Source organism: Fusarium phalaenopsidis, assembly GCF_050370095.1.
Source record: "Fusarium phalaenopsidis strain FUZ10S chromosome Unknown contig_32304, whole genome shotgun sequence".
Classification (NCBI taxonomy): Eukaryota; Fungi; Ascomycota; class Sordariomycetes; order Hypocreales; family Nectriaceae; genus Fusarium; species Fusarium phalaenopsidis.
Genome location: NW_028145404.1, coordinates 2,936,093 through 2,961,159, shown reverse-complemented (window position 1 = coordinate 2,961,159; position 25,067 = coordinate 2,936,093). Strand labels below are relative to the sequence as shown.

The 25,067-nt window shown below is 53.4% G+C and overlaps 7 protein-coding genes across 7 annotated transcripts; 4 read left to right on the top strand and 3 right to left on the bottom strand.

The window, feature by feature from the left end:
* Positions 1-4,700: 4,700 nt before the first annotated feature.
* LRP88_10178 (uncharacterized protein) lies at positions 4,701-5,387 on the top strand (the record flags this gene model as incomplete). The annotated part of the gene is made up of 1 exon (XM_083246644.1): positions 4,701-5,387. The coding sequence occupies one exon, from the start codon at positions 4,701-4,703 to the stop codon at positions 5,385-5,387; it is 687 nt and encodes a 228-aa protein (XP_083097757.1).
* Positions 5,388-8,468: 3,081 nt separating this feature from the next.
* LRP88_10177 (VRR-NUC domain-containing protein) lies at positions 8,469-11,071 on the bottom strand (the record flags this gene model as incomplete). The annotated part of the gene is made up of 2 exons (XM_083246643.1): positions 8,469-10,512; positions 10,563-11,071. The coding sequence occupies 2 exons, from the start codon at positions 11,069-11,071 to the stop codon at positions 8,469-8,471; spliced, it is 2,553 nt and encodes an 850-aa protein (XP_083097756.1).
* A 306-nt stretch (positions 11,072-11,377) lies between these two features.
* On the top strand, positions 11,378-11,973 carry LRP88_10176 (uncharacterized protein; the record flags this gene model as incomplete). The annotated part of the gene is made up of 2 exons (XM_083246642.1): positions 11,378-11,539; positions 11,593-11,973. The coding sequence occupies 2 exons, from the start codon at positions 11,378-11,380 to the stop codon at positions 11,971-11,973; spliced, it is 543 nt and encodes a 180-aa protein (XP_083097755.1).
* A 378-nt stretch (positions 11,974-12,351) lies between these two features.
* On the bottom strand, positions 12,352-13,023 carry LRP88_10175 (40S ribosomal protein uS15; the record flags this gene model as incomplete). The annotated part of the gene is made up of 4 exons (XM_083246641.1): positions 12,352-12,525; positions 12,579-12,625; positions 12,735-12,767; positions 12,822-13,023. The coding sequence occupies 4 exons, from the start codon at positions 13,021-13,023 to the stop codon at positions 12,352-12,354; spliced, it is 456 nt and encodes a 151-aa protein (XP_083097754.1).
* An 857-nt stretch (positions 13,024-13,880) lies between these two features.
* On the bottom strand, positions 13,881-15,808 carry LRP88_10174 (uncharacterized protein; the record flags this gene model as incomplete). The annotated part of the gene is made up of 6 exons (XM_083246640.1): positions 13,881-13,907; positions 13,963-14,174; positions 14,224-14,488; positions 14,540-15,640; positions 15,691-15,716; positions 15,781-15,808. The coding sequence occupies 6 exons, from the start codon at positions 15,806-15,808 to the stop codon at positions 13,881-13,883; spliced, it is 1,659 nt and encodes a 552-aa protein (XP_083097753.1).
* A 376-nt stretch (positions 15,809-16,184) lies between these two features.
* Positions 16,185-17,483, top strand: LRP88_10173 (8-oxoguanine glycosylase OGG1; the record flags this gene model as incomplete). Its single annotated transcript, XM_083246639.1, has 3 exons — positions 16,185-16,303; positions 16,353-16,662; positions 16,716-17,483. The coding sequence occupies 3 exons, from the start codon at positions 16,185-16,187 to the stop codon at positions 17,481-17,483; spliced, it is 1,197 nt and encodes a 398-aa protein (XP_083097752.1).
* A 693-nt stretch (positions 17,484-18,176) lies between these two features.
* LRP88_10172 (U2 snRNP complex subunit HSH155) lies at positions 18,177-21,827 on the top strand (the record flags this gene model as incomplete). The annotated part of the gene is made up of 1 exon (XM_083246638.1): positions 18,177-21,827. The coding sequence occupies one exon, from the start codon at positions 18,177-18,179 to the stop codon at positions 21,825-21,827; it is 3,651 nt and encodes a 1,216-aa protein (XP_083097751.1).
* Positions 21,828-25,067: the final 3,240 nt, after the last annotated feature.

The window sequence follows — 25,067 nt, the reverse complement described above, 5'->3', positions numbered from 1 at the left end:
GGGGGGAATCGTGGCGGTTTTTAAAGGAAAGGGTTTGGGATGGGTAGGTAGGCAAAGAAGGGTCGTCGGAGGATGAGAACGAGGGCGCAGATTTCAGAGGTGGCGTTGGCGTTTGCAGCCGGGTGACTAAAGCTACCTAGGGAGGTGCTGTAGTCGTGACGGTAGACCGAGTCAGAGAAGGGATCTGAGGCCAAGAGGGGTGCCTGGGCAGGTATGACTATGACTATGACGGTGTCGGGTCGGGGCCGTGGGATCGGGGATAGGCAGAAAAGAGACCCAAGAGTCCAACGTGGAAAGCGTCGCGAGGCACGGCAAGCCAAGGTGCTTACTTTGGCTGTCAGTCCGTTAGTCACGCGGGAGTCGAGGCTGCGAGTCGAGTCGAGTCGACGAGTGAGAGGATGGCGTGACACACTCTAGGCTGGCGAGCTGAATGGGACGGGAAGAGAGGATTGAGAGTGGGAGAGAAAAACGTGGTTTGCCGGGTTTCTGATGATGAGATCAGAAGTCACTCTCATTCACACACGGACACAGACAAGGCGCACGGCGATTGCGGGTTGGGCGGGTACGGTGTGTGGGGGGATGGATCGGAAGGCGCGATACACAACCTAGGCAAGGCAAGGCAACAGGCGGGAAAAAGCTCAGTCTCAGTGTCAGTCATGGATGTTCAGGTCATCATGCCAGCGCGCCAGCGATTTCCAGGCCAGGCAGAGGAGCCGAAGAGGGCGACGACGGGACGGGTGGACTCTGAACTGGACGGGACTGGAAGCTGGAGGGCGAGGTCGGTGGGGTCATGCATTCGATGGTTTGTTTCTGGTGGGCAGCAGCAAAGTGCCACCCGTGTACCGGCTAAGCCACACCAATGAAAGAGCGCGACAGCTGGCGGTCAATTACTCAGACGTTTGTTTCTGAACAGAGAGCTGAGCAAATTGTTATTAATTCACTTACACATATTGCCCCTTTTCCTTACTCAATAGCCTTGCCCCTTCTTTCCTCCTTTTATCTCCCCTGTTTCGTGCTGCCTTTGTCATGATAGTCATTCCAGATGTTGGCTGACAGTGGCTGACACCTGTCGGTCTGCGTTGGCCGAGAGTGGCTGGACTCCACCCCTGGATGACGCATGTACGTACTCCACGCGAGTACGCTTCCTCCCGAGAATGGCTGTTGTCTTGCGGTACCCTCTCGGCTCTGTCGATATTTTTCGATATGTCAATGCATGTTTGAGGTGGTATTGTTCTTGGCAGGGAGGTGATTTTGCAGTCTGAGATACTACGTACGGACAATGTTGGTGCATGTTTCTATTATGGTCTAAACATGAGTGACGGTTTCGGGCAGTCCGGAACATTCTATCTTGTCATAATAAGAGATCGAAAGGAGATCGGCACATTTCCACGGCAGATATATTCAATGCCAAATCCGTATACATGAACAGCGACCAACACTGATAAGTTGGGCTCGCAGAGGAGCAATCCAACAGTGAGGTTCAGGTTGGATTCTTACCCTGGACTAACACCAAAGTACCCAAGTTAAAGGGTATTTCCAGCAGTGCCTGCCTAGGGACTCGCTGACTTGCCCACCCGGCGAGAATATCGTCCAGACAATATTTCTCAATCGAGTAGTCGCCGATATATGGATATGCAGACTCCATGAACAGGGGAGGTCTTGAACCTGCCAGGCAGCAGTGATGTCTTCACGGCTCACTCACATCCAAGCACAACATCGTGACAACATGTTAGACCAGGGTTGTCAGCCGAACGACAGGGCCAGAATTCACGGTGTTTGTCAATAGACGCCCTTGCAGGCCGAAGTGCCACAGCCGTAGTTGCCATAGGCGGCCAGCCCAATAATCGATATTGGACATAGGACCAACCATGAATTGAGACAGGCACTCACAAAACACAAAAAGACTCTTGACGTATGGTCGCGAGTATGTTGTTGCAATCTGCCGCCCATGACTAGATGAATTATTTCCGGGTGATTTGGAGCTGTTTCAGGAAGACCGGCCAAGTCTCGTTTCATCCGCTTGTTCGCGCCTGAAACTCCATCATATGCAAAGCCCCGTTCGCTCCGTACCTTAAAATAACACAAACCTCGCGTGCCCAAGGCCGTGTCCGAGACCGTGTTTTTTCGCATCGGCGCCTCGCTGTAGAGTGCCCTAGATCTTCAACCGTTCTCGCAAACCACGAGGTGTAGCGCCAATGATAGGTGTCAATCGGCCGTTGACTGGTTAACCATAAATGTTTCGTGGTCTTTGATGGGCGGCCTTTGGCCTCACTAGCTAAGAATTGGAAACTGGTTGTCGCTGCAGCAAAGGATGCCTCGCATTGACGCGCGCTTCTTTAAAGCTGGCCAGATGCCCCAGACCACAATACCCGTCTCGCATGCCGCCGGTGTGGTCAGCTCTTTAAACGCCCATCCCACGGCGGATTCTGGTTGACGCTCATGGCCGCCGCAACTTGGACTAGATCTAGACAGCAACTGGAGTTTTGCGCGCGCGTGGTCTCGCAGACATCGTCCCAAGTTGAAGCGACCCGACCCCGGATCCATCTGGTCGGTCACTTGAACCTGAAGCTGTATTGTAAACCAGCCGAGTCTTTTCAACCATTGGCAGACATCATTCAACGAGATCTATTAATGGAAAGGGAGTGGCCACAACGAGCATTCAACGTTCCTAGAGATGGGTCCCATGAGAAAGGTCTTCCAAATAGGTCACCTTAGGTAGGAAGGTGCTTCACCTGGTGTCTTGCAGATATTCATCGTGTACCAACCAAGCAGGAGCCATCCGTCATCAGTTCGTAACTCCTTCCAAATTCAAGGGTGAAAGAAGTTGCGGCAGGAGCCAATAGTGGACTCGCATCTCTTCCAAGACACTGCTCATCCTCCGTCTTGCAACCACCCCTGCTCCTCCATCCATCAATGGCATCACAAGATGCAGTTCACAAGGACAGACAGATACAGCCATTATCCTCGTAAACGTCAATCGTCAATCGTCAGCCGCAGTCCAGCCGCAGTCACTACCCGTCGTCAGTCGTCAGCACCAGACAGGCCTCGTCGCTGTCAAAAGAGCTCAATCTGCCATGGGCAAGATCCCATTCGCTCGGCAGTTTGCCTCCTCGCAAGCCAAACCATTACCAAAAAGCCGAAAAGCCGCCCGACATGGCGTCTTCCCCAAGTGCTCCCCAGGCCTCGCTGGTCGAATCACATTCCTCACCGACCATCTGGGCCAGGAAACCCATCCCCGGCGCCAGCAACGGCCCCAGCAGCCAAACAGCTCGAGGGGATCCAGGCCAGTGCAAGGATGACGGGCCACTGTTCAAGGGCTGCTCAAGGGGGCTTTCGAGAATAAAAAAAGCAAGAGACCAGGCATTCGATCGCCCCCTGCCCTGTCGAATCATCAAGCCTCCCGCCCCCCTGCTAGTCGCTCGTTGCTTGGGTACCTCCTATTCTCGAGTAGGCGTAGGTCGGTGCCGCCGCTTTTAACGCGCCTCTTGCTATGGCTCCTGACCCGCCGCCAGAGTCGCCCAATCCCAATTAACGATTGGGCCCTTCCAACTTACAGCCATCACAGCGCCTGTGCCACCACCAACCACGGCCCGCTGAAGCTGAGCAGTTGAGCCGCCGACCAACACGTTCATACCAGCAGGACGCGATGGGCTTTCTCGAGAGAGGCAAGTTTACAAGGCAGTCTGTCACAATCTAAACACAGGCGTTGGCTGGCAGTCATCCGGGTCAAAGGCCAACTCTGGAGAGACGCTGTGCCAGCATAGCCAGACAGCTTCCCCATCACCAACACAGAGCGCCATCCACCCACCCATTGGCGGCTGGCAGGAAGAGAAAGAGACAAAGTGACATGCCCGAGCATACTGCATCATCCGTCCTCACCCGCTAGAATTTGTCCCGCGCAGGGCATGGAGCCTACCATGGACGCAGTCACATCCTCGCATTGCACGCTTGCAGCGCAGACTGAACTGGACTGGGCTCAACGCAGCAGAAGCAGCAGCAGCAGTCGCAGCGCATCTTTCTGGCGATGGATGGATGCTAGACCCGCCCCTCCCCAGCTCGCGTTGTCGTTTCTCGTGCAGTTGCCGCCCTGTCTGCCCTGTCTGGCCAGGTTCTGCACCTCCGTACGCGCCTGTTGCTGGTGCTGCTGGTCAGCTTCCATGTCCTCTGCTGCTCCCTGGCCGTGTCTCCCACACGCGCCGGCTCCATCTGGGCTGTATCCTGTATAGTCCTGCTGTGCTGTGCTGTGCTGTGCCCATCCCGCATTGTACGGAGCACGTCGTCCCCATCCATCCCTCCATCCAATCCACCCATCTGGCAAGGGTCGATCAACACACTCCCCCTACCCCTCCACTCTCACCCTCTCTCCTCCATATCCGTCATAGCTCCACCTTGTTCCAACTTCTTCACACCCCCTTCAAGCGCCCACCTCTTTCACTTTGTTCCTCCCGGCGCCAAATACTTGACGCAGCCCTTCGTTTCCTTATAATCGCCTGGTGCTGCCATCTCCCACACTTTTGCTTCCACCTCTTCCTCAGTCAGTCTGTTCGCTCGCTGCTCCCATCTGCCTGCATTCTTATTACCTGGGGTTGGCTGTTGGTTCATCTACCTCGACGCACCCTGCCTACAGTAAACTCCCGACTCAGCTTGATCGACTTCAACCGCCTTGTCTCGACAGTACATTCAGCTCAAACATCATCATCATGCCTACCGCCAAGCCCAAGTTGGGGAAGCTCACCACCCCCGTCACCGCTACCTTTCCCTCCGAGATCACTTCGGCAACTCCTATCTCGGCCATCTCGTTCAACTTCAAGCCTGACCCGGACTTCATCAAGACGCCCATCAGCCCGCCTTCAGCCTATACCGACTTCCTCACCAAGGCTATGGCTCTCAACTCACCAGCTCCGAGCTCTGGTGAAACCACTCCCGACTCTATCCCGGACTCGGCAACCAGTGAGGAAACCGACGCCTCCAGCAAGTGCAACACCACTCCGCCATCATCGGCTTCCAGCACCAGCTCCAAGACCTCAACCCGTCCTTCCCCTCCGGCCACGGCACCGATGGTGCCTCCCAGCCCATTCACCTACACTGCTCCTATGTCTGCCCCTCCTACAGGGCCTGCTACCTTTCCCAGCCTTAAGCTGCCCCCCAGCCCTAGCGTGGCTAACTTGGACTCGCCCTTGAGCGTGTCCACCCCTCGCTCACCCTTCAGTGCCAGACCAGTTCACTCAGTATTCGACTGGGACGCCGCCCTCAAGGCCCGGTTCGCCGAGAAGAAGAAGTCTTCACGAACCAGCGTACGCCACATTCGGGAGGTTGTGACAAGAACCGTCACTTACACACCGAGAATGGCTCCTGCGCCAAAGGGAAAGCGACGCAAGATTGAATGAGTCGGCAACAATGGCAACATCACTTTTCACTCATCATACCGACGACCAAGAGCATTTATATGCCCACTCAACCCACAAACTTGACGATCCTTCGAATATCACGAAATTTCATTTGTTTAGACATGCATCACAAGGGCCATACCGAAAACGAAGACGCGAAGAGAGGGTGAGACATGGAATAGGCCTGGGGTACCTGCAGGAGCCAGCATATGACTATGAGGCTCCCGGCATTGACGCCACGGGCATGGATGGGCGCAATTTCACTTCACCACCACTCCCTGCTTTGACATTTATTCCGGCACGCGTTTTGGAGGAGTCGAATTGGTTACGAGACACACCTATTGGAATTACACTGGAGGCACGGCTGGAGGAGTTTGACGGCGTTTTTACGTCCTTTTTATTTTTATGACCATCTTGGATATGGCCTTTCCCTGGGGGTAATGGCTTATACTGAGAGGTTCGATACCACGACATGTGAAAGGGTTCGGCGCGGGGGAGTTGGTTGGGATCAGGCAAGGAAGGACTGGGAATGGCCAGGACAGAGGGCACAAGGCAAGGCAGCGAGCGAGGTGGGACCCAACAGCCTCGATAGCAGGCGCGGGCATGGATGTGATAAGATGGGAGTGGGCGAAAGAGGAGAGGGAAGAAGGCTTGAGGGTTGGTGGCCCGTGTCTCGGGCACACGAAATTAGCTCTCGGTAACGTGTTTGTCCGCAAATTAACAAAGCCATGGGCTGTTTTGACCACGATTTTGGCGTGTGCTCTGACTTGTGTGGTGTTGGTGAGGATAACCGACTGACTAGTCGGTGCATTGTCATCTGAGAGATGGGTTCTCACCGACCAGATTGATGTGATGTCGAGTGTTGTGCCAAGCAATGCATCTCTTAAGCTTTTGTTTATTTTGCCATAATGGAAGTGGCTTGTTTGTTTACAGATCTACCATGGCCTCGAGAATAGGCCGCTCATCAACGGGAATATCCTCTTTTGCATCGCGAATCTAGGATGTGCAGGGAGGAGGCCATTTCTTCGTGACCGTCTCTCCACTGCTATTAGTAGTAATATCCCGCTCCAAGCCCCGCCTAAGGCTCGTTTTGATTTTATTCTTATTTTATTTGATATCTTGTCATGCTGGTTCCCTGTATAATAGAATGACTTGATTATACTGGGGAACGTTGGGCCGAGATGAATGAATCTGGATTTACTCGAGATTGGATTATGACTTGCCCTTTTCTTTGTCCGGGTTTGTTCATGCCCCCCCTGGAGAAGAACTAATGGGGACAAAGAGGGACCTGTCAAACTCATGGCAGAGAGCGAGAACGGACCTTTTCCTAATTTTTTCTTCTTCTCTTTGCTTCTTAGGTGCGTGCGTGCTTTGATGGTGATGAACAGAGGCCCACAGGGGTCGGATTTTGGGCCGCATTAAACGGGATTCGTAGGCAAGGCAGAAGAGAGCACAAGTGTCAACTGCAAGGTAGATTTTCCATCGTCCTTGCTCTCTCTGTCTCTTGCATATCCCCCATGGATGGATCACTCTGCTTCTCAGAGAGATTCTCTTCCAGCCCCCAGGGCCTCAGAAATCCTTCCAAATCGTCGTTTCCACTCTGCCGGCACCCCCCTTGACTAGCCCGGACGCCGGCGCCATGTCCCCCCAGCCCAACCCAGTCGAATGGATGTTTCCCTCCTGTAAAAGCGGCGTGCGACTGCCTCTCCGTCGACGGCGCGACCCAGCACCCTGGTCCGGCGGGACCCCAGAAACTGCCCTGGCCTGGCCTGCCTGTAAGCGCCGGGCAGAGGGCGCCAGGAGGCGGGCGGAGCGTGCCATTGGCTGCTGCGGGCGAGCTCATCACCCACCACAGGGCCGGGAGCTGCGTGATTGGCGGCGTGCTAAGCGCCCGGGTCTGTGGGTCGACGATTGTGAGCATTTGGGGCAGATGCAGAAGCGTCGTTTCTCTGTCTATGCCTCTTGTCTGTCTCTGAAAGACAGAGACTGTCGTGTCGTGTCGTGTCGGCTTCAGGTGGTCCCTCTCGCTCCCTCGTTTCCAGTCTCCTCGCTTCGTTTCGCGCATGCTACCCAGCTACTGCAAGAGGATGCAGCGCGCTAACCTCCATGCTAGGCTGTTTCCATTCAACTCTGTCACCCAGGTGAGCAGGACGTGAATCTTGACTCTTTGAGTGAATATCCATCCGCCTTGTCAAGACCTGGTTGGCCATTGTGCCACATCAAAGACATGTCGCGGTTGTCATCTTGTCCACCACTTGGCGTGGCCTGTTCATCGTCTTGTCCCGGTCGATTATCTCTCTCGATCGTCACATCGATGCTGCCCGTGGCTCTGGAACATCATGGCCCGTCACCCACGGCACGGGCCCGAGTGGTAGCACTGTCTTCCAGGCTAGGTACCCCGCGTGCTCTGTTGCTCTCCCTCTCCCGCTCTCTCGTGGCATTTTCAGTGTGCGTGCGTCTGTGTGTGTGACCTCTCTGCCCCCCTTCAGAGGCTGGAGACCGCCCACATCACCAACCACTGCGTCCAACCGGCAGAGGGCGCCAGTGACGAGATGCGCATGTGGTGATGTGATAACCCTGCGCATCACACCGTCTCCGACGCCCCCCCTTCCACCGCTTCCATTGGCTACCACCAGACGAGCTTTCCACGCCAACGCCTCCCGCCTATCTGAAACTGACGAGGGCCTCCTTAGCCCTGAGACTGAGATTAGAAACGGGTTTGAGACCGTTGCAACCAGGCTGCTGGGTGGAACATGGCTCGTGGACTCGTTTCCAAACCGCTTCGGCCGTTGCTAATTTTGGCTCTTGCCTCCTTGTCGGCTCGAGAAGTCAGCCTTGGACATCTGCAACCTTGTAGACGGCCTGGTTTTTCGTATCCCGATATAGCTTCTTTTAGTCCAAGATTGAGTTGACCCCCGTAGCTCGAGTGGACGCGAATGCACGGTGGAATTGCAGGGCCGTCCGTTACCTCGAACCCTCGCAACTGTTCTCTATATGTGATGCGAGATCACCAAACCATCCTTCGCGTTTGTAAGCCCTGTATGTATGTAGGTACTGTATGCAAGAGTCCTGGGATCGGAATTAATCCACCTCCCTCGCCTCTTTTGCCACGGCGTTGCAGAGCGCAACCTTGACCCCTGCCCCCGTGAGCACATGGATCCAGAGCCGTTGAGTATCGCTCAACCTGTCGTTGGCGCTCTTGACCTCTGAGAACATGACTTCTCCTTTTGACTTTGCCGGCCCGTCGCCGCCGTTCCCCGTTGTGTCTCTGGTCCGCCAGAGAATCAGGTCGGGGATACCACCACCCCTCTGCCGGTACTCTTGAGCCATGACCTTGCACACGGCTGCGAGAGCACTGCCCTCGAAGCATTCCACCAGCTCCACGAGGTCTTCAATGTCAAAGTCCCAATTGAGACCCACCACGCTCGTCCTCTTCTCGCTCTCCCTCTCCCAGACTTGGCGAAGGAGCCGTGGCCCTTCTCCATTGGTGATTTCAACCAGTCTGTGGTTGATCTCTGATGCCCTGGCTGGGTAGAAAGCATCCGTGTGCAGGTCCAGAGGGCACATCTGGTATGCTGTCTGAAATACATTGGGGATGTAGAGGAATATGATGTCGTAAAAGAGATACGCAAAGAGGGTGCGGATGATGCCACCCTCGGCGTGATATCCCTTCCAACCCTGCGCCCGGTAATGACTCAAGCACATCTCCTCGACGCTGCACTCTTCTTGGGAGTCAAGCTCGTCAAGCCAGACGGTCTGACGACCGACCTTGGTAGGGACATCCCTTTTGAGCTGAACTCCTTCAACAGTATGCTCCACAGGCTTCTCAAGGTGGACATGACCAAAGTCGTGCTGTAATCGACGGGGAATCCGTAGCTTCTTCTCCAGCTTGACCAGCCGTTTTTGAAGGTCGTAATGGAATATCAGATGACAGTCTGGGTCTTGTAGCCCAGCCTCGCAAGTGGCCACTGCAATTCTTTTCCAGTGCTTCTTTTGTTGCTCGGCATCTGTGGTCGTGGGCTTTGGGTCCAGTGTGGGCATGTAATGCTCTTCCAACAGGGCTTTGCGCTGATACCACCCACCTCGCCTGGCCATTTGGAACAGCCGTTGGTCGAGAAGCTCACTGAGTAGTTCATGTTCCCTGAGATGATCCTTGAGTTTCCCAAAGATGGGGGCGGCTTTGTGAACGATCCTTGTGTAGGAGTGACCTGGCGTGAACCGTCTCAAGTAAGCCCCCTCGCCCATATCGTATACGGTCTGCTCTTTTTGTCGTTCCTCTTCGACCAGGGCCTTCCACCGAGGGTAGATCTTTTCAAATATTCCAAGTATCTTCTTGTGACCCTCTTCCCCAGGTGGTCCGTTGAATTCCATGATGCTGTCGACTTCGGCTTCTAGGCGAATTCCGCTTTCATACTCCAGTAGATGCATCCGCGATGCAAATATTGTCGAGCTTCGACAAACGATGTACTCTGGGTAATGACGCCGTGCAATCTTGGCAAGAATAATGGTTGTGAGAGACTTCTCTGTCCATTCGGTTGACCTGTAAAAGACTAGATGGACACGCTCAAACAGCTTAAACACTGGCGGTGATAATCGAACGCAGGGGCCCAAAATGGCGAGAATCTTTGCCAAGAAGTGTTGGTCGCGATTCGAGTCTTCTCGTCGCAATTTCGTTTTGGTCATCACTTTTGGATCCTTGTTCTCTTGATCTTCAGAGGTTATCGAATCACGGCTGTTGTGCCTACTAAGGCCCAGGGACATCAGCCCAGTTTGCTGATGGCTCATCCGCACAAGAGAACGAATGAGTTCTGTTTTTGTGCGCCCTTGGAACTTGGCCTCTTTCGCCAGAGCCTTCAACTCATCAAGACTTAGTAGAGTGGCAGCCTCTTCCACAGACTTGATGTGATCTTCGGATGTATCTGCAAAAGTGAAGGACTCGCCAAGCCCTGACTCTTCAAGCTCAATGCCCTCGGCGCTGTTTGTGGAAGGAGCGGTACCAGTCGGTAGTGTGCGAGACGACTGTAGAACATCTATCGCAGCTTCAAGGTCAGAGATATCGTTGTGATAGCCAAGACGACTATGACGATGCCACCACGCCGTCTTTCTCAGAAACAGTCTAACATAGCTGAGCATGGTAAGTGAATGCCCAGGGCCCTCAGCAAGAAGTGAACGCACAGATATTGAGCTTCATAGTCCAGAGCTCGCCATTGTCTGAAGACCTCATTTTCCTTGTCATCAAAAAGATGAGACTCCTCTTCTAAAACGGTGTCTAGGGCAAGGTTGAAAGCATCCAAATAGATGGAGCTTCTACCCTTGACCCACAGAGGTTGTGCTTTCTCCGTGGTGCCTTCATCTTCAGCACTTGCTTGTGATGACTTGATCGCCTCATACTCCTCGATGGCCTTTGTTCCCCCGTCGGTGGGTGCCATCGCATTCTCGAAGTCAGTGGGCCGCGGGCCGTCAACATCTTGATCTTTGTCCTTGGCAGGGTCCTTGCTGGTAGACCTTTTTCTTGAAAGGATTTCGTCTTGAGAATGATGAGATTGATCTGAGTCTGAATCTGCGATTCCTCTTTTTGCTCGCTTTGAAGGTCTGTCTTGATCTGGTTCGTTTAAAGGGGTGGGACGAGCAGGAGTGCTAAGCTCGCTCTGAGGCCTTGGCAACCTCGTCACAAATGCATCCATGCTTTACATTTAGAGATCTCAAGATTAGAGACGTAAATGTAGCTTTTGGTATGAATTGCCGATGCTTTGAAGTCGATGGACGCGAGAGACCAAGGCAGACACGTCACCTGGCAAGACGATCAAACACGAAGTCACCTGACACCGTGCCTTCCTCTCAAAGCCCCCTGGCGCCCTGGGTGCCCGACAATCAACCGGCGCGATTCAACCTTCGCTCATCAGCCATCGCACTCTCCCGTCTACTCAGGAGTTCCTCTCACTTCGAATCAAGCAAAGGAAGGCACTTACGACCTGGCGGAACTATTCAAGATGGCCGAAGAAGCTCAAAAACCCGAAACAACCACCGAAGTTCCTCAGGTCGCAGCCTCGTTGGACTCGGGCGCTACCAATGGGCTCCCCGCGCATGCTGTGCAAGCAGAAGCTCTGCAGAAGGATATTGTCATGTCTGATGCGCCAGCCGATCAACCTGCTGTAAGTCTTTGCTTCTCTCAGTGCTAGAATTTCACTGCAGTTGCGACTCGAAGGACTACATGTTTGTTCGACACCGTCCATTCACCCTCACGACACCTCCCTTATTCCCCTCCAACTCCGCTGTTGGTACTGCGCTCCTCAAGAGATCAACCTTGCTGATAGACGCGAAAATGAAGTCCTCACCAGCCCCCGTCGCCCATGCGCCCAGCCCTCTACCTGCCAGAACCGGAACTCCAGCGCAAGGATCTAGAGCCGCCTCTGCGCATCCAGATCCAGGTTTCAACATCCCCGCCGAGGCGCCCCCGCATGGAGATTCAACTCGGCAATATCTGAACACCAAGGTTACTGGAGTCTTGCTTGAAGGCATGAAGCAGCTGGCGAAAGACAAGCAAGTACTGCGCCCTCTCTGGCGACTGCAACTAACATATCGCTAGGCCGAACGACCCTCTTCGTGTATTGGGAGAATACCTCCTTCAAAAGTCAAAAGAACTTGAGGGAACTACTTAAATACCTAGGCGTCTGGTCACAGTTCTTAAATCACTTGGGAACGGGATATATATATGGCATAAATGGCGTTCAGGTTCGAGTTTATCAGTCACTGGGTTGAGTACCCCCATTGAATACACATTTCAGCGGTCGAATCGCTTTCTATTTGAGCAGTCTCGACTTCGCCGTGGTCCTCCCAGACAGGGCGCATAAGCATCATGGCTCTAAATGCAAGTTTTTCCATCATTTGTCCCCCAACTCCGTGACCCGGGAAACCATCATCACCTCCATCCAGGCGGCCGGTCGTGATTGATTTTTTAAACCGCTTAAGCGACGATGGTGCTGGCAGTAGCGGACTCGTACTTCCAGGTGGGGGGCAGGATACCGACGGTCTTGTAGTAACGGGCAAGACGGTGGATTCGGGACTCGATGAGAATGAGGCGGAACTTGGAGTCCTTGTCCTTGCGGTTGCGCTCAAGGTGCTTGCGGACAGCAACAGCCTGTTGAAACAGTCAGATCAGAGCCACAGAAAATTTCAACAGCATCACTTTACCTTCTTGATGAGCATGTACAGATCCTCGGGAAGCTCGGGGGCGAGGCCTGTTTAATCTCTCTGTCAGTCTTGACCGTACAGAGGCATAAGAGGAGATTTTTCTCCAGAGATATATTTCCACCACCAATGTGCGTCGCGTCTTTCAGGGAACCGTACCGTTGGACTTCAGAATTCGGAGGATTCGGTTACCTATCGTCAATGTCAGCAACACGCTCTCAATTCTCGCTCCTTGAAATTTCATACCAGTGACAATCTTGACCTGGGCAATGCCGTGGGAGTCACGGAGGACGACACCGATCTGAGAAGGGGTAGCACCCTTTCGGGCGAGCTTGCAGATCTGGTCGACGACCTGGTCGGGGGTGGTCTTCAACCACGCGGGAGCGGCGCGGGAGTAGGGGAGAGCGGAGGCAGAAATGCCCTTGCCCTTGCTGTGAAGTCGGCCCATCTTGTCTGTTTGGCGGCGGCTGTGGTGGTGATGCTGCGGATGGTAAGTAGTCGGCTTGGTCGAGCTTCGTAAAAAGTTCGAGAGATTGCGAGAAAGGACGGTTTGTGTGGATCGTTGAATTTTTCGCTTAGGTTAGGGCAGGAGCGGTGTGTGGCATGAGCGCCACACCGGGTCCCCAGCCACAGGGCATGCAGGTGTGTGGAGTCTAATCACGTGACCTGATCCGAGTTGGCGACATGTCGCGTTTTTCTTCTCGTCGCGACTCAATGTTAACTTTTCCTTTCGTTCAACCTCAAGCTTCATGAGCTTTGGAGCTTCATGCAAATACTCCTGATTTTTGGTAAGTCTACCCTGACAGCGTCTTCCCCTTTCCTTTGTCGACCTTCCGATGATGATAGAACACATTACATTTTATTCTGGTACCTCTTATGTTAGAGCCTTCGGGCTCAATGAATGAACAGGACTTCTGATTTCTGGTCATTTGCTTGAACTTTTTCTGCTTCATTTTTCTGTCAACGCAACAGCGCTAACAGATTACAGGTTTCTTTTGCACGACAGTGTTGGACAGGCGTAGCTTTATTTAGTTTCATTGCTTTGCATTCTCCGGTTTGCATGTTCATAATACCAAGGCTCAATATCATACTTGCACATTTCAATTGACTGCTTTCATGTGATTGATTCAATTCAACAATGCTGAGCGATGCCCTCTGTTTTACATTTTCGATTGATGCCCTACCCGTACACCGACTGAAGACTCCTGCCCCCTCAAAGTATATAGCCAAGTTTGACTGTTGATTGCATTGCATAGACCTGTCGTCCCCTTGTGCACCCACTATTAAACATCCATGGATCCATTCTTACCAAGCACCAACGTCAAAGTTCTCCTGCATGCATTGTTAGCGCTGAAGGAAGCATTACTAGAGAGCTCAAGGGACATACCTCAGGGAAGTACGTGGTAACCACGGTTCTGTCAGCGAATTTCCGGCCCGCCAAAGCCTTGAGCGCCTTCGTTGTATCTTCGGTGCTCTCGTACTTGACAAAAATCTTACCCACGCCGGCGGACTGCCTGCTGCCGCCGGTAGGCCGAGGGATCTTCATGTCAATGATCTTTCCAAACTTCGAGCACTCCTCTTTGACGTCCTCGCAAATTTCTGACACCGAAAGTTAGCTAGGAAAGGCACGGCAAGGGGTTATGCATACCTTCGTAGTCGTCATTGTCCAACAGTTCCTCAGCAGTAACCATGTTGAGAAGTTGGAGCACACGGCTTCCTTCAACATCGTTGGCAGTCTGAGAAGCCAGGCCACTGATTGCAGTGATACCAACGTCGAAGTTAGCGACCTGTGTGGGACCAATGCTCGCCTTGGTGACCTTGAGCTTCTTGCCTCCAACATCCATGCCATTGAGAGTGTCAAGAGCAGTCTGGTTGGCAGCGTTGGGATCCTGATATTCGGCAAAAGCGATACCCTGAATGACCTAGTTAGAATAGTCAAGAAGTTGACGAATTTCAGTACTCACTCTGGATTCCTCCGTTCCTCTATCCTTGACAAGCACAAACGCCTTGGGCTTTCCGAAAGCTGCAAGAAGCTCGATAACCTGATCCTCTGCCAGGAAAGGGGGAATGTTGGTGATGCACAGTTTGTTGATAGTATCGGGCACAACGTTGGAGACGACGTCGGGGTTGTAAGAGACCTCCTCAGTCACGGCAGGCACAACGTAGTCGCGAGGTCGGCGGATCTCAAGACCACGAGATTCTCCGTTCGAAGCGCCGTTCGCATCATCAGGCTCCATGGAAGTACCATCCAGCGCAAGGGCAACAGTGGCTTCTGAGGCTTCTCTGAACTCCAGGACAGCAAAGGAGCGATCGTTGGAGAACTGGCACAGAATGCAAGGATCCGTGGCGTCAATGACGTTCAGGCCGTTGAGTTGAAGGTTGAAGAACGATATCAAAGCCTCCTCACTCGTGCCTGACGGAATCTTGGAAACCAAAAGACGCTTCGACTGGCGAGAGTTGCTAGCCTTGAGTCCAGCACTTGTGACCTGTCCACCGGGCTGGTTCATGAAGGCCTGGAGTTTGCTAGGATCCATGGGCTGCTGCCGAGGAGCGCCAGGAAGAGGGAACATTCCCGATAGCTTGGCCTGCTCGGCTGTGACATTGTCGTAACCCGGGGGCTTGATATCCCACTGGGTCAGACGACGCTTGCGCTCCAGAATGGGCACGATGTTGGTCAAATCCGGAGTAGGCTCTCGCTTCTTGGGCGGCGGGCTCGCACTTCGGCGGTTCTCGTGTCTTCCACCAAATCCCTCATCGCGACGGTCCCTGCCACCTCGGCGACGGTCATCATAAGGATCTCGGTCACGCCTGTTCGGCCGTTCGTCATCGTCGCGGCGAGCGTCCCGACGGGAGGAGCCCCGGTCTCGGTCCCATTCGCGGTCGCCTCGCCTGTCACGGCCAGAGTATCGGTCCTCACGCTCGCGGTCTCGGTGGTTTCGGCTGGAAGAGTAGGCGTCGACGTCGCCGTCGCCCCGGCGATGGCTTCGATGGTCTGGTGAGCGAGAGCGCCTGCGATCACGGTCCCTGTGGCGGTCACGACGATCGTCTCTATCACCTCTAGAAGACTAAACATCGTTAGGTTGCAACATGACGAGATGGAGATGCGTTTACTTACAGGATAGTCTCGTCCCCTGCGCCCGTCTGTGAGGAAGAAGGGTTAGCGACGCGACGCGAAAGATGGAGCCAGCTCTGCGGATAAACTTACCCCGCGAAGAGTAACTGTCGCCGTTCATACTGACTATACAGACAGGCGACTTCAGAGAATATAATGAGTCTCTGAAATTGATGATGTTGTCTGGTTGGCAGGCGGAGTTGGTTGATTCAAGCCGCAACGAGGTTCCAGTTCCAAAGAGCTGTAGGCATCGCGCGAGGCTGGAGCTTTTTTTGCCAGATGGCGCTAGTTCTACTTTGGGTTAGTGCCAATTGAATTCTAGACCACCTGCAAAACCTCCCAGCGAGCCGGCCTGGCTTCAGGGGGCAAGCCACTGAAGGACCTGAGTGAGAGTCGCCACCAACGGCCATCAACTCATCCCCTTTTCACCAATTCACTGTCAAATTCTCTCTTTCGTATTGAAACGCCCTGCTAAGAAAGAGTCAGACACAATTGGAATGTCTATTGTAAAACTTCCTGACTGGCGCAAGCTGCCGGTGACCCTAGCGGAGCTGTGCATCAACACCACCCTGCGCTGCGGACAGTCATTCAGATGGCGAAAGATTGACCATGAATGGTCAGTTCTTATCCTATTCGTTATGATCATGAGATTCTAAATCTAGTAGGACATGTACTTTGCACGGGCGCATCCTTCACCTGAAGCAGGACTCTACTCATCTCCATTACCGGGTCACCTGGCCATCGGTGAAGTCACAGACATCACCAAAAGACGACACTGAGGCCCTTCTGCGACACTATTTCAGTTTGAAGCTGGATCTTGGGACGCTTTACGAGCAATGGTCGGAGGCAGACCCAAACTTTCGCAAGAGAGCACCCCAGTTCAAGGGCGTCCGCATTCTCAGTCAAGATGCTTGGGAGGCGTTGATATGTTTCATCTGCAGCAGCAACAACAACATTTCTCGAATATCTCAAATGGTGAGTGGATTTGAATCAAGAAAGTTGGCTCACTGACTAACTGTTCTATCTAGGTTCACAAGTTGTGTCAACACTATGGTCCACTCATCGGTCACGTTGGGGATGAGGCCTTCCATGATTTTCCAACTCCCAATGATCTGACAGGTGACCGGGTGGAGGCACATCTAAGAGAACTCGGATTTGGCTATCGCGCCAAGTACATTGCTGAGACGGCACGGATGGTTGCCAAAGAGAAGCCGGACAATTGGTTGGAAACCCTTCGAAATCCAGCACATCCAGGCTTCAATACGCCCCGAGTACCCGATGAGCAGCATGCAACCTATAAAGAAGCACAAGAGAAACTTCTCTCACTGAAGGGAGTCGGCCCAAAAGTTGCAGACTGTGTCTGCTTGATGGGCCTGGGATGGGGTGAATCTGTCCCAGTCGACACCCATGTCTGGCAAATCGCTCAACGAGACTACAAATTTGGCAAGTCAAAGGCCAAGACATTCAACAAGGCTATGTACGATGCTGTGGGAGATCATTTCAGAGCGCTATGGGGAGACTATGCTGGCTGGGCCCATTCGGTCCTCTTTACAGCAGACCTAAGGGAGTTCTCAAGCCAAGCGGTGAAGAAGGAAGAAGCCTCGGTGGTAAAGATCGAGGAGGTTTCCGTGGAGGAACAAGTCATCAAGAGAAAGAGACAGCGTCTTTCCATCACGGAGACCGAAACGAAGGTGAAGAAGGAGGAGACAATTGTCGAGTTGAAGGATGAACAAGTGCCAGGGGAAACAGGACACAGTAGAAGATCAAAGAGACTACGCGCTCTTGCAATGAGGTAATACGACCATTTTGATTTTATTATCGAAATCATTTTTGGGAGCTCATGTGCTGTACATCGTATCTCACCCTTAGCGATGAGACAGGCCGAGACATGAAGGACAGGCTGTTGACGTTCTGGCCCAAGTAGAAGAAATCTACGTGACTTTGACAGAGAAAACGGTCTTTTCCAAGGCTATTACAGCCGAGAAATAATCAATTGCTCATAGAAATCACCACCGTTACAATCAAATACATCGACTATAAACTTCCCGAGTCTGGATCTCCGACATACGCCTGATGGAGAATGCCTACACCTTAGGTACCTTGGCGGGGACGCGAATCTGAGGGTCCGGTCGCGTGCCGTCCTCTTGCTCACCACTCATCAACCCACCAAAGATAAATGAAGTACTTGCTATTTCAGATATTATGCGTAGACATTAGTCACTTATTTTGCATCATTACAAATCCAAGGACACGAGAGATGTTGGTAAATACTGGGCTTTGATGTCCGTCTCAGGCACCGCACATGCAATTTTAGGCGGCTAAACTGCGGGTCCCCCCTCGAGTCGTTACTTTTTGCCTCCCAAACAGAGCAACGCAGTGCATTTTTGCGACTAGCCATCTCACCAGCAACTCTCCATGCGCGACGACAACGCCGGGAGCGCCCCTTGTACTCTTGAACCGGGATGAAGCTGCGAATGCCATAAGTCAAGATGTCTGACGCGGATTTCGAGACCATCAAGAAGCTCCAGCAGGAGCGGAACGCTGCCGCGGCCGCGAAGAAGGGGTCGCGCACCTTCGATGCCGCCAACCAGCGAACCGACGATACCAAGCAGAAGCTGACCGACAGCGCCGACAATGACCTCTACGATCGCGATGGCCCCGACAAGTTTGCCGGATACCACACGTCGCTGCCGATGGGCGATGATGATGAAGAGATGGAGGGAGCTGACAACACGCGACGGCTCGTCGGCCAGTATACCGCGTCGCGAGACATGATTGACGAGTTCGCCCGGGGAGGTGGCGTGGAGGAGGATGATATTTTGGCTGGAAAGGGAGAGAAGAGCGGCCGAATCGTCGACCGCGAAACCGACTACCAGAAGCGCCGATTCAACCGTACCCTGACTCCCACACGCGCCGACCCCTTTGCCGAGAATCGCAAGGACGGTGCCGGCGAGAATGGCTCTAGCTACCGCGAGATTATGGAGGCCCGCGAGCTGGAGAGGGAGGAAGAACGCGTCCGACAAGCCATCAAGGCGAAGCAGGAAGGCAAGGTGGATGACGATGACGCCAAGCCTATGCTCACTGATGGAGACAAGGAGAGTGCTGAAGCGGAATCAGCTGACGCTGCTCCTGCCGGACGAAAGCGCAAGAAGAGATGGGATGTGTCTTCGGCGCCTGCAGAGACCGACAAATCCGAGGCCGACGACGCAGCCAAGCCAAAGCGTTCGCGATGGGATCAAGCACCTGCTATTTCTGCGCCGGGCGCGGAAGCTCCCAAGAAACGCTCGCGATGGGACCAGGCTCCATCGGCCACCCCAATGGGCAACCAAGGACTGGCTACACCAGTGCACCAGTCATCTGCTCCGGCTTTGCCCACTACTTTTGGCACCGATATCTCTGGCCGGAACCTGCCTCTCAGCGATGAGGAGCTCGACATTCTCCTTCCTGGCGAGAATGAGGGCTACAAGATCCTTGATCCTCCTCCGGGCTATGAGCCAGTTCGCGCCCCGGCGCACAAGCTCATGGCCACCCCAGCTGCTCAAACAGGCTTCATGATGCAGGATCCCGAGCAAGTACGACTCAGCGGCAAGCCAATGCCAGCTGAAATTCCAGGAGTTGGCGATCTTCAGTTCTTCAAGCCTGAGGATATGGCCTACTTTGGAAAGCTCACCGATGGTTCTGACGAGAACGCCCTGACAGTTGAGGAACTTAAGGAGAGGAAGATAATGAGGTTACTGCTCAAGATCAAGAACGGTACCCCTCCTATGCGAAAGACTGCCCTTCGACAAATCACGGATAATGCTAGGCAGTTTGGAGCCGGACCACTCTTTGACCAAATTCTACCCCTTCTCATGGAGAAGACTCTGGAGGACCAGGAGCGCCATCTGTTGGTCAAGGTCATTGACCGAATCCTTTACAAGCTCGACGACCTGGTGCGACCCTATGTTCACAAGATCCTGGTCGTCATTGAGCCGCTTCTTATCGACCAAGACTACTATGCAAGAGTGGAGGGTCGCGAGATCATCTCGAACCTTAGCAAGGCGGCTGGTCTTGCTACCATGATCAGCACTATGCGACCTGATATCGACCATGTGGACGAGTATGTCAGAAACACCACGGCCAGAGCCTTTGCCGTTGTTGCCTCTGCTCTGGGCATCCCAGCTTTGTTGCCTTTCCTTAGAGCGGTTTGCCGAAGCAAGAAGTCCTGGCAGGCTCGTCACACTGGTGTCAAGATTGTGCAGCAAATCCCTATCCTAATGGGCTGCGCAGTCCTGCCACACCTCAAGGGACTTGTCGAGTGTATCGGCCCTAACCTCAACGATGAGCAGACAAAGGTCAGAACAGTTACCAGTCTTGCCATTGCTGCTCTAGCTGAAGCCTCCAACCCCTACGGTATTGAGAGCTTCGACGACATCTTGAACCCGCTGTGGACTGGTGCCCGCAAGCAGCGAGGCAAGGGTCTCGCAGGCTTCCTCAAGGCCGTTGGTTACATCATCCCCCTCATGGACGAAGAATACGCCAACTACTACACCAGCCAGATCATGGAGATTCTTCTTCGTGAGTTCTCATCTCCCGATGAGGAAATGAAGAAGGTTGTCCTCAAGGTGGTGTCCCAATGCGCTGGAACGGATGGTGTGACTGCAGGATACCTCAAGGAGCATGTCCTGGATGAGTTTTTCAAGAGCTTCTGGGTACGACGAATGGCCTTGGACAAACGCAACTACCGACAAGTGGTGGAGACGACAGTCGACATTGGCCAAAAGGTTGGAGTCAGCGAGATCGTGGAGAGGATTGTCAACAACCTCAAGGATGAGAGCGAGGCGTATCGAAAGATGACTGTGGAGACGGTGGAAAAGATTGTGGCCAGCCTGGGCGCGGCAGATATTGGTGAGCGTTTGGAGGAGCGGCTCGTGGACGGTATCCTTCATGCGTTCCAGGAGCAGAGCGTCGAGGACGTGGTCATGCTGAATGGCTTCGGTTCTGTGGTCAACGCTCTGGGAACTCGCTGCAAGCCATATCTGCCACAGATCGTCAGTACTATCCTATGGCGACTGAACAACAAGTCAGCAACGGTTCGACAACAGGCTGCTGATCTTATCTCCCGGATCGCCATGGTGATGAAGCAGTGCGGCGAGGATGCCCTCATGGGCAAGCTGGGCATCGTGCTCTACGAGTACCTGGGTGAAGAGTACCCCGAGGTTCTTGGATCTATCCTGGGTGCTCTACGATCGATTGTTACTGTCGTGGGTATTGCGCAGATGCAGCCACCCATCAAGGACCTGCTGCCACGACTGACACCCATCTTGCGAAACCGTCACGAAAAGGTTCAGGAGAACACCATCGACCTGGTCGGCCGTATCGCGGATCGTGGACCCGAGAGTGTCAACGCGCGAGAGTGGATGCGAATCTGCTTCGAGTTGCTCGACATGCTCAAGGCTCACAAGAAGGGTATCCGACGAGCAGCCAACAACACATTCGGTTTCATCGCCAAGGCCATTGGTCCCCAGGATGTGTTGGCGACTCTTCTCAACAACCTTCGAGTACAGGAGCGTCAGTCTCGTGTCAACACAGCCGTCGCTATCGGTATCGTGGCCGAGACTTGTGCGCCCTTTACCGTTCTCCCCGCGTTGATGAACGAGTACCGAGTCCCTGAGCTCAACGTGCAGAACGGTGTGCTCAAGTCTCTCTCTTTCCTCTTCGAGTACATTGGCGAGATGGCCAAAGACTACGTCTACGCTGTGACGCCGCTACTTGAGGATGCCCTCATCGACCGTGACCAAGTGCACCGTCAGACGGCAGCCTCTGTGGTCAAGCACATTGCTCTTGGCGTGGTTGGTCTTGGGTGTGAGGACGCCATGGTTCATCTCCTCAACCTCCTCTACCCCAACCTCTTCGAGACCAGCCCGCACGTTATCGACCGTATCGTCGAGGCCATCGAGGCCATCCGTATGGCGGTCGGACCGGGACTTGTGCTCAACTACGTCTGGGCGGGACTGTTCCATCCGGCCCGCAAGGTCAGGACGCCGTACTGGAGGCTGTACAACGATGCGTATGTTCAGGGGGCGGACGCGATGGTGCCATACTACCCGAACCTAGATGAGGATAAGGTAGACCGGCCGGAGCTGGCAATCGTGCTGTAAGAATTACATGGAGAGGTTTCAGGAAGGGGGTTGGGCTGTAGCAGGGTTTGGACCAAGGATATTTTTTTTCTCTGCTTATGGATGGAGGCTTGTAATCTGGAATGCTGTGGGTTGATAAGGGGGGAGGTTACTGCATGCGTCAGGGCGTTCTGATAGATGATCGATCAAAATGGCTTCGGTGTTTTGAACTGGCGGTGTTTGTATCAAGGTTGACCTGTGATGTTCAATTAGATGTGAGCTGAGTGATCCGCCCCGGCCCCTATCCGGAGGGTGTTTTGACGGAGGATTTGCCAGAGGGGGTCAAGGCCATGGGGGGATCAGACTCGCGGTGTCTATTGCAGGGGGATTGTATGGGGGGGTAAAGGATGAACCGAGCTGGTGGTTTCACGCGAGAGAGTGATCATCATGAGGAGGCAGTTTGCTACATCGTCGACGTTGCAATCAAGTGATTTACGATCCATATCCATATCCGATCAGCCTCAGCCGAGAAGAGAGCAGCCAATGTCTCAAGTCCTTTCCTAGTTCTCTCAATCTACCGTCAAGGGAGCCTTGCCTCAGTTGATGATCCTCCTCTCTTCTTGTCAAGTCATGTGGAACACACGAACGAACCATTCAACGTTTCCCATCCCTCGGCAGTCGACGCCCGGACCCGCGGGGGGCCTCTCTCATCCCGGGGGGGGACTTTTGAGTGTCTTGTTCACCGTGAAAGGCGGGTGGCAAGGTCCGGCAGATGGGATGGGAGGTGAGCTTGACCGCATTGGATGGAAGAAGGAGGGTGAACTTTTCTTTGCTTGACTCAGGGGATGGAGGGAGCGGGAAGCTTACTGACCCGTTGTCGGTCAGAGGGTTTACTACGCGCCATGACACGCGAGAGACCAACTGTGAATGTGTGTGTGTGGTTGGGCACCACATGTCGAGTGAGGGGGAAGAGGTGATGAGAGGCGCTGGGTGATCGACGGCCGTGGAGACTGACTCGGGGGGGGCTTCGCCTCGCGCCGCCCGGCTGAAGTCAACGCCTTGGATCCAAGCCTAGAAGAGGTAATCGTTGCCTCTGTTCGGTTCGAAGGCGCTTTGCACGTGGGCGGACCTTTTCGTCCCTGGCTCGGGATGCAACATACACAGTTTTTCATTTACTCGTGATGATGATGATGGTGGTGAGCGTCCCCTCCTTCGCCCTCCAATAGTGTAGATGTGACGGTGATGCAGAATGCGGACGCAGCAAGGGATATCCTCGTCTAGTTTACTACTTCCTTGGTTGAGAACAAAGGCTTATAGTATAAACTCCACCTTTTCCAGCTCTCGTGACTTGTCGTACCTCTCTGTGTCTTTCTGATCTCTTGGAGGAAGTGAAGCAGCTGGCTGCATTCAGGAAGAGGTGTGTGTGAGGAGGAAGAAGAGGACTGGTTGGTTAGCTGCAGGGGGGGGCTGAGGCTCATCGAGATGCCGTTGCCGTTGAGAGAGAGGGGGTGATTCAGCTTGCAGGAAGGGAAGAAAAAAGCCATGATTTCATAGCTTCAATCCGTTTTGGAAGCTATTGCTCCTTGGGAAAAGCTATTCCGGATCACACCTTACAGTAGCTTGAACAGCCAGCTCAGGTGTAGGTTGCGGAAGTGGCTTCCGGAGCGATAGAGGAAGCCTGGGGAGCTGAAGTAAGGCCAAGGCGGTGGTATTCCATTCGTTTCGACTCTGTCGTCTGCAAAGTTGCTTCTGCAAGAGGCCCTGCCCCTGCTTTGCTAACGCCGTCTGCGGCCGCAACAGCTGTCATCCCGTCTTGCACGGGCTTTTAGCGCCTGAATGGATCGGGGTAAGCTATCGAAGTTTTCTGTTTCCCATCTTCGAAGGAGAAGAGGAGGCTATACGTCACAGCTATGAGAAAGCTTGCAACTGTGCCTAGGTACCCCGCTCAGAAAGAAAGAAAAGCTGCCCTATCTCTTTTTAGGCCAGTCTGCAAGGTGGAGAAGAATCAGGGCCAACGGCAGATGGAAGCGTCACTATTCACAAGGCGCGGCCGGGGAAGACAGTGTGGGAGGGTGACGATTGGAAGGCAGAGAGTCAGGTGTCGTGATACTGCAACTCCCCCTATCTAGATTCAAGCGGGGAAGAATCAAGATGGCATTCTTGACAAATGCCATGAAAGACGAAAAAAGGAACAAGAGTCAAAGAGAAAGTGTGTGTGCTTGAGTGAAAAGGCAATGGATGCACGCGGTTGGAAAGGGCTGATGGCAAAAGTGGCAGTCAAGCCACCAACGAAAAAAAGAAAGAAAAGCATAGCAAAAGTAACGAGCGAGAAGGAGAATCCAATCCCCATCATCGTGTTATCGTTTCTTCTGGAGACTTGTTTTTGGGGCTTGCTAGCTCAGATGGCGAGGCGCCTAGTTAGCGGCATCGAGGGGAATGTTGGAGCATGTACGTATACAGTAGCACAGTGTTTGAGAATGAAATGCCGAAAACAAAACAAGATTCCCCTAGTATGTAGTTTTGAGGGAAATGGAATGAATAAGTCAGAGTGGCAAAGGTATGTAAGAGTCTCGTGGTTGATGGCCATGTAGATGCCCAATTGCTAGGTATGCTGTACCTTGGACTCGGTGTAGAAGCTGGGGACTGTACATCAGGCAGGGTAGGATTCAAGGGCGGAGTCTCCGCATCATGCTAGGATCTTGTTTGTTGAGCGATAAAGGAATTGAATTGCCGAGATATGGAAGTGAAAAGAAATGAGTTGAAGCTTGATTTTGGGAATGATTTTGTGATGCCATCACCAAAACATGCACTTTTGATACAGGACTGATGACCCTTGAGATGGATCATGACCACCACCATCAACAGCATCACCAGAGTCAAAATGTAGCTGCCTAGCCTAGCCGGAAAAGCGAGGAGCCCCTCTCTCCCCTCGACGGAAAACAAGTCAAGGCTACGGTACCCATGGCTAGTCTCGTCCTAGTTACAGCCCATGTCCCGGCACAAGAGAAAAAAGAGACTAAATAGATTAACCCGCCCCTCAAGTGCCATGTACTTTTAGACACACGCCTCCCCTCCCCCCCTCCATCTTCCCCACATCCGTAACGAATCGACAGACACGAAAATGACGACGGTTTTTTTTTTTTCTTCTCTGCTCGGCCGGATCTTGAGGAGGGACGGAGCCGGGGACCCTGGGCCGCCCAGCCTCTGACGTCACGGGGCACTGTCTCCTTGTTCAACGGTTTTCTTGAAGGTGAAAGCTTCTGATGCTAACTGTAGACGGTG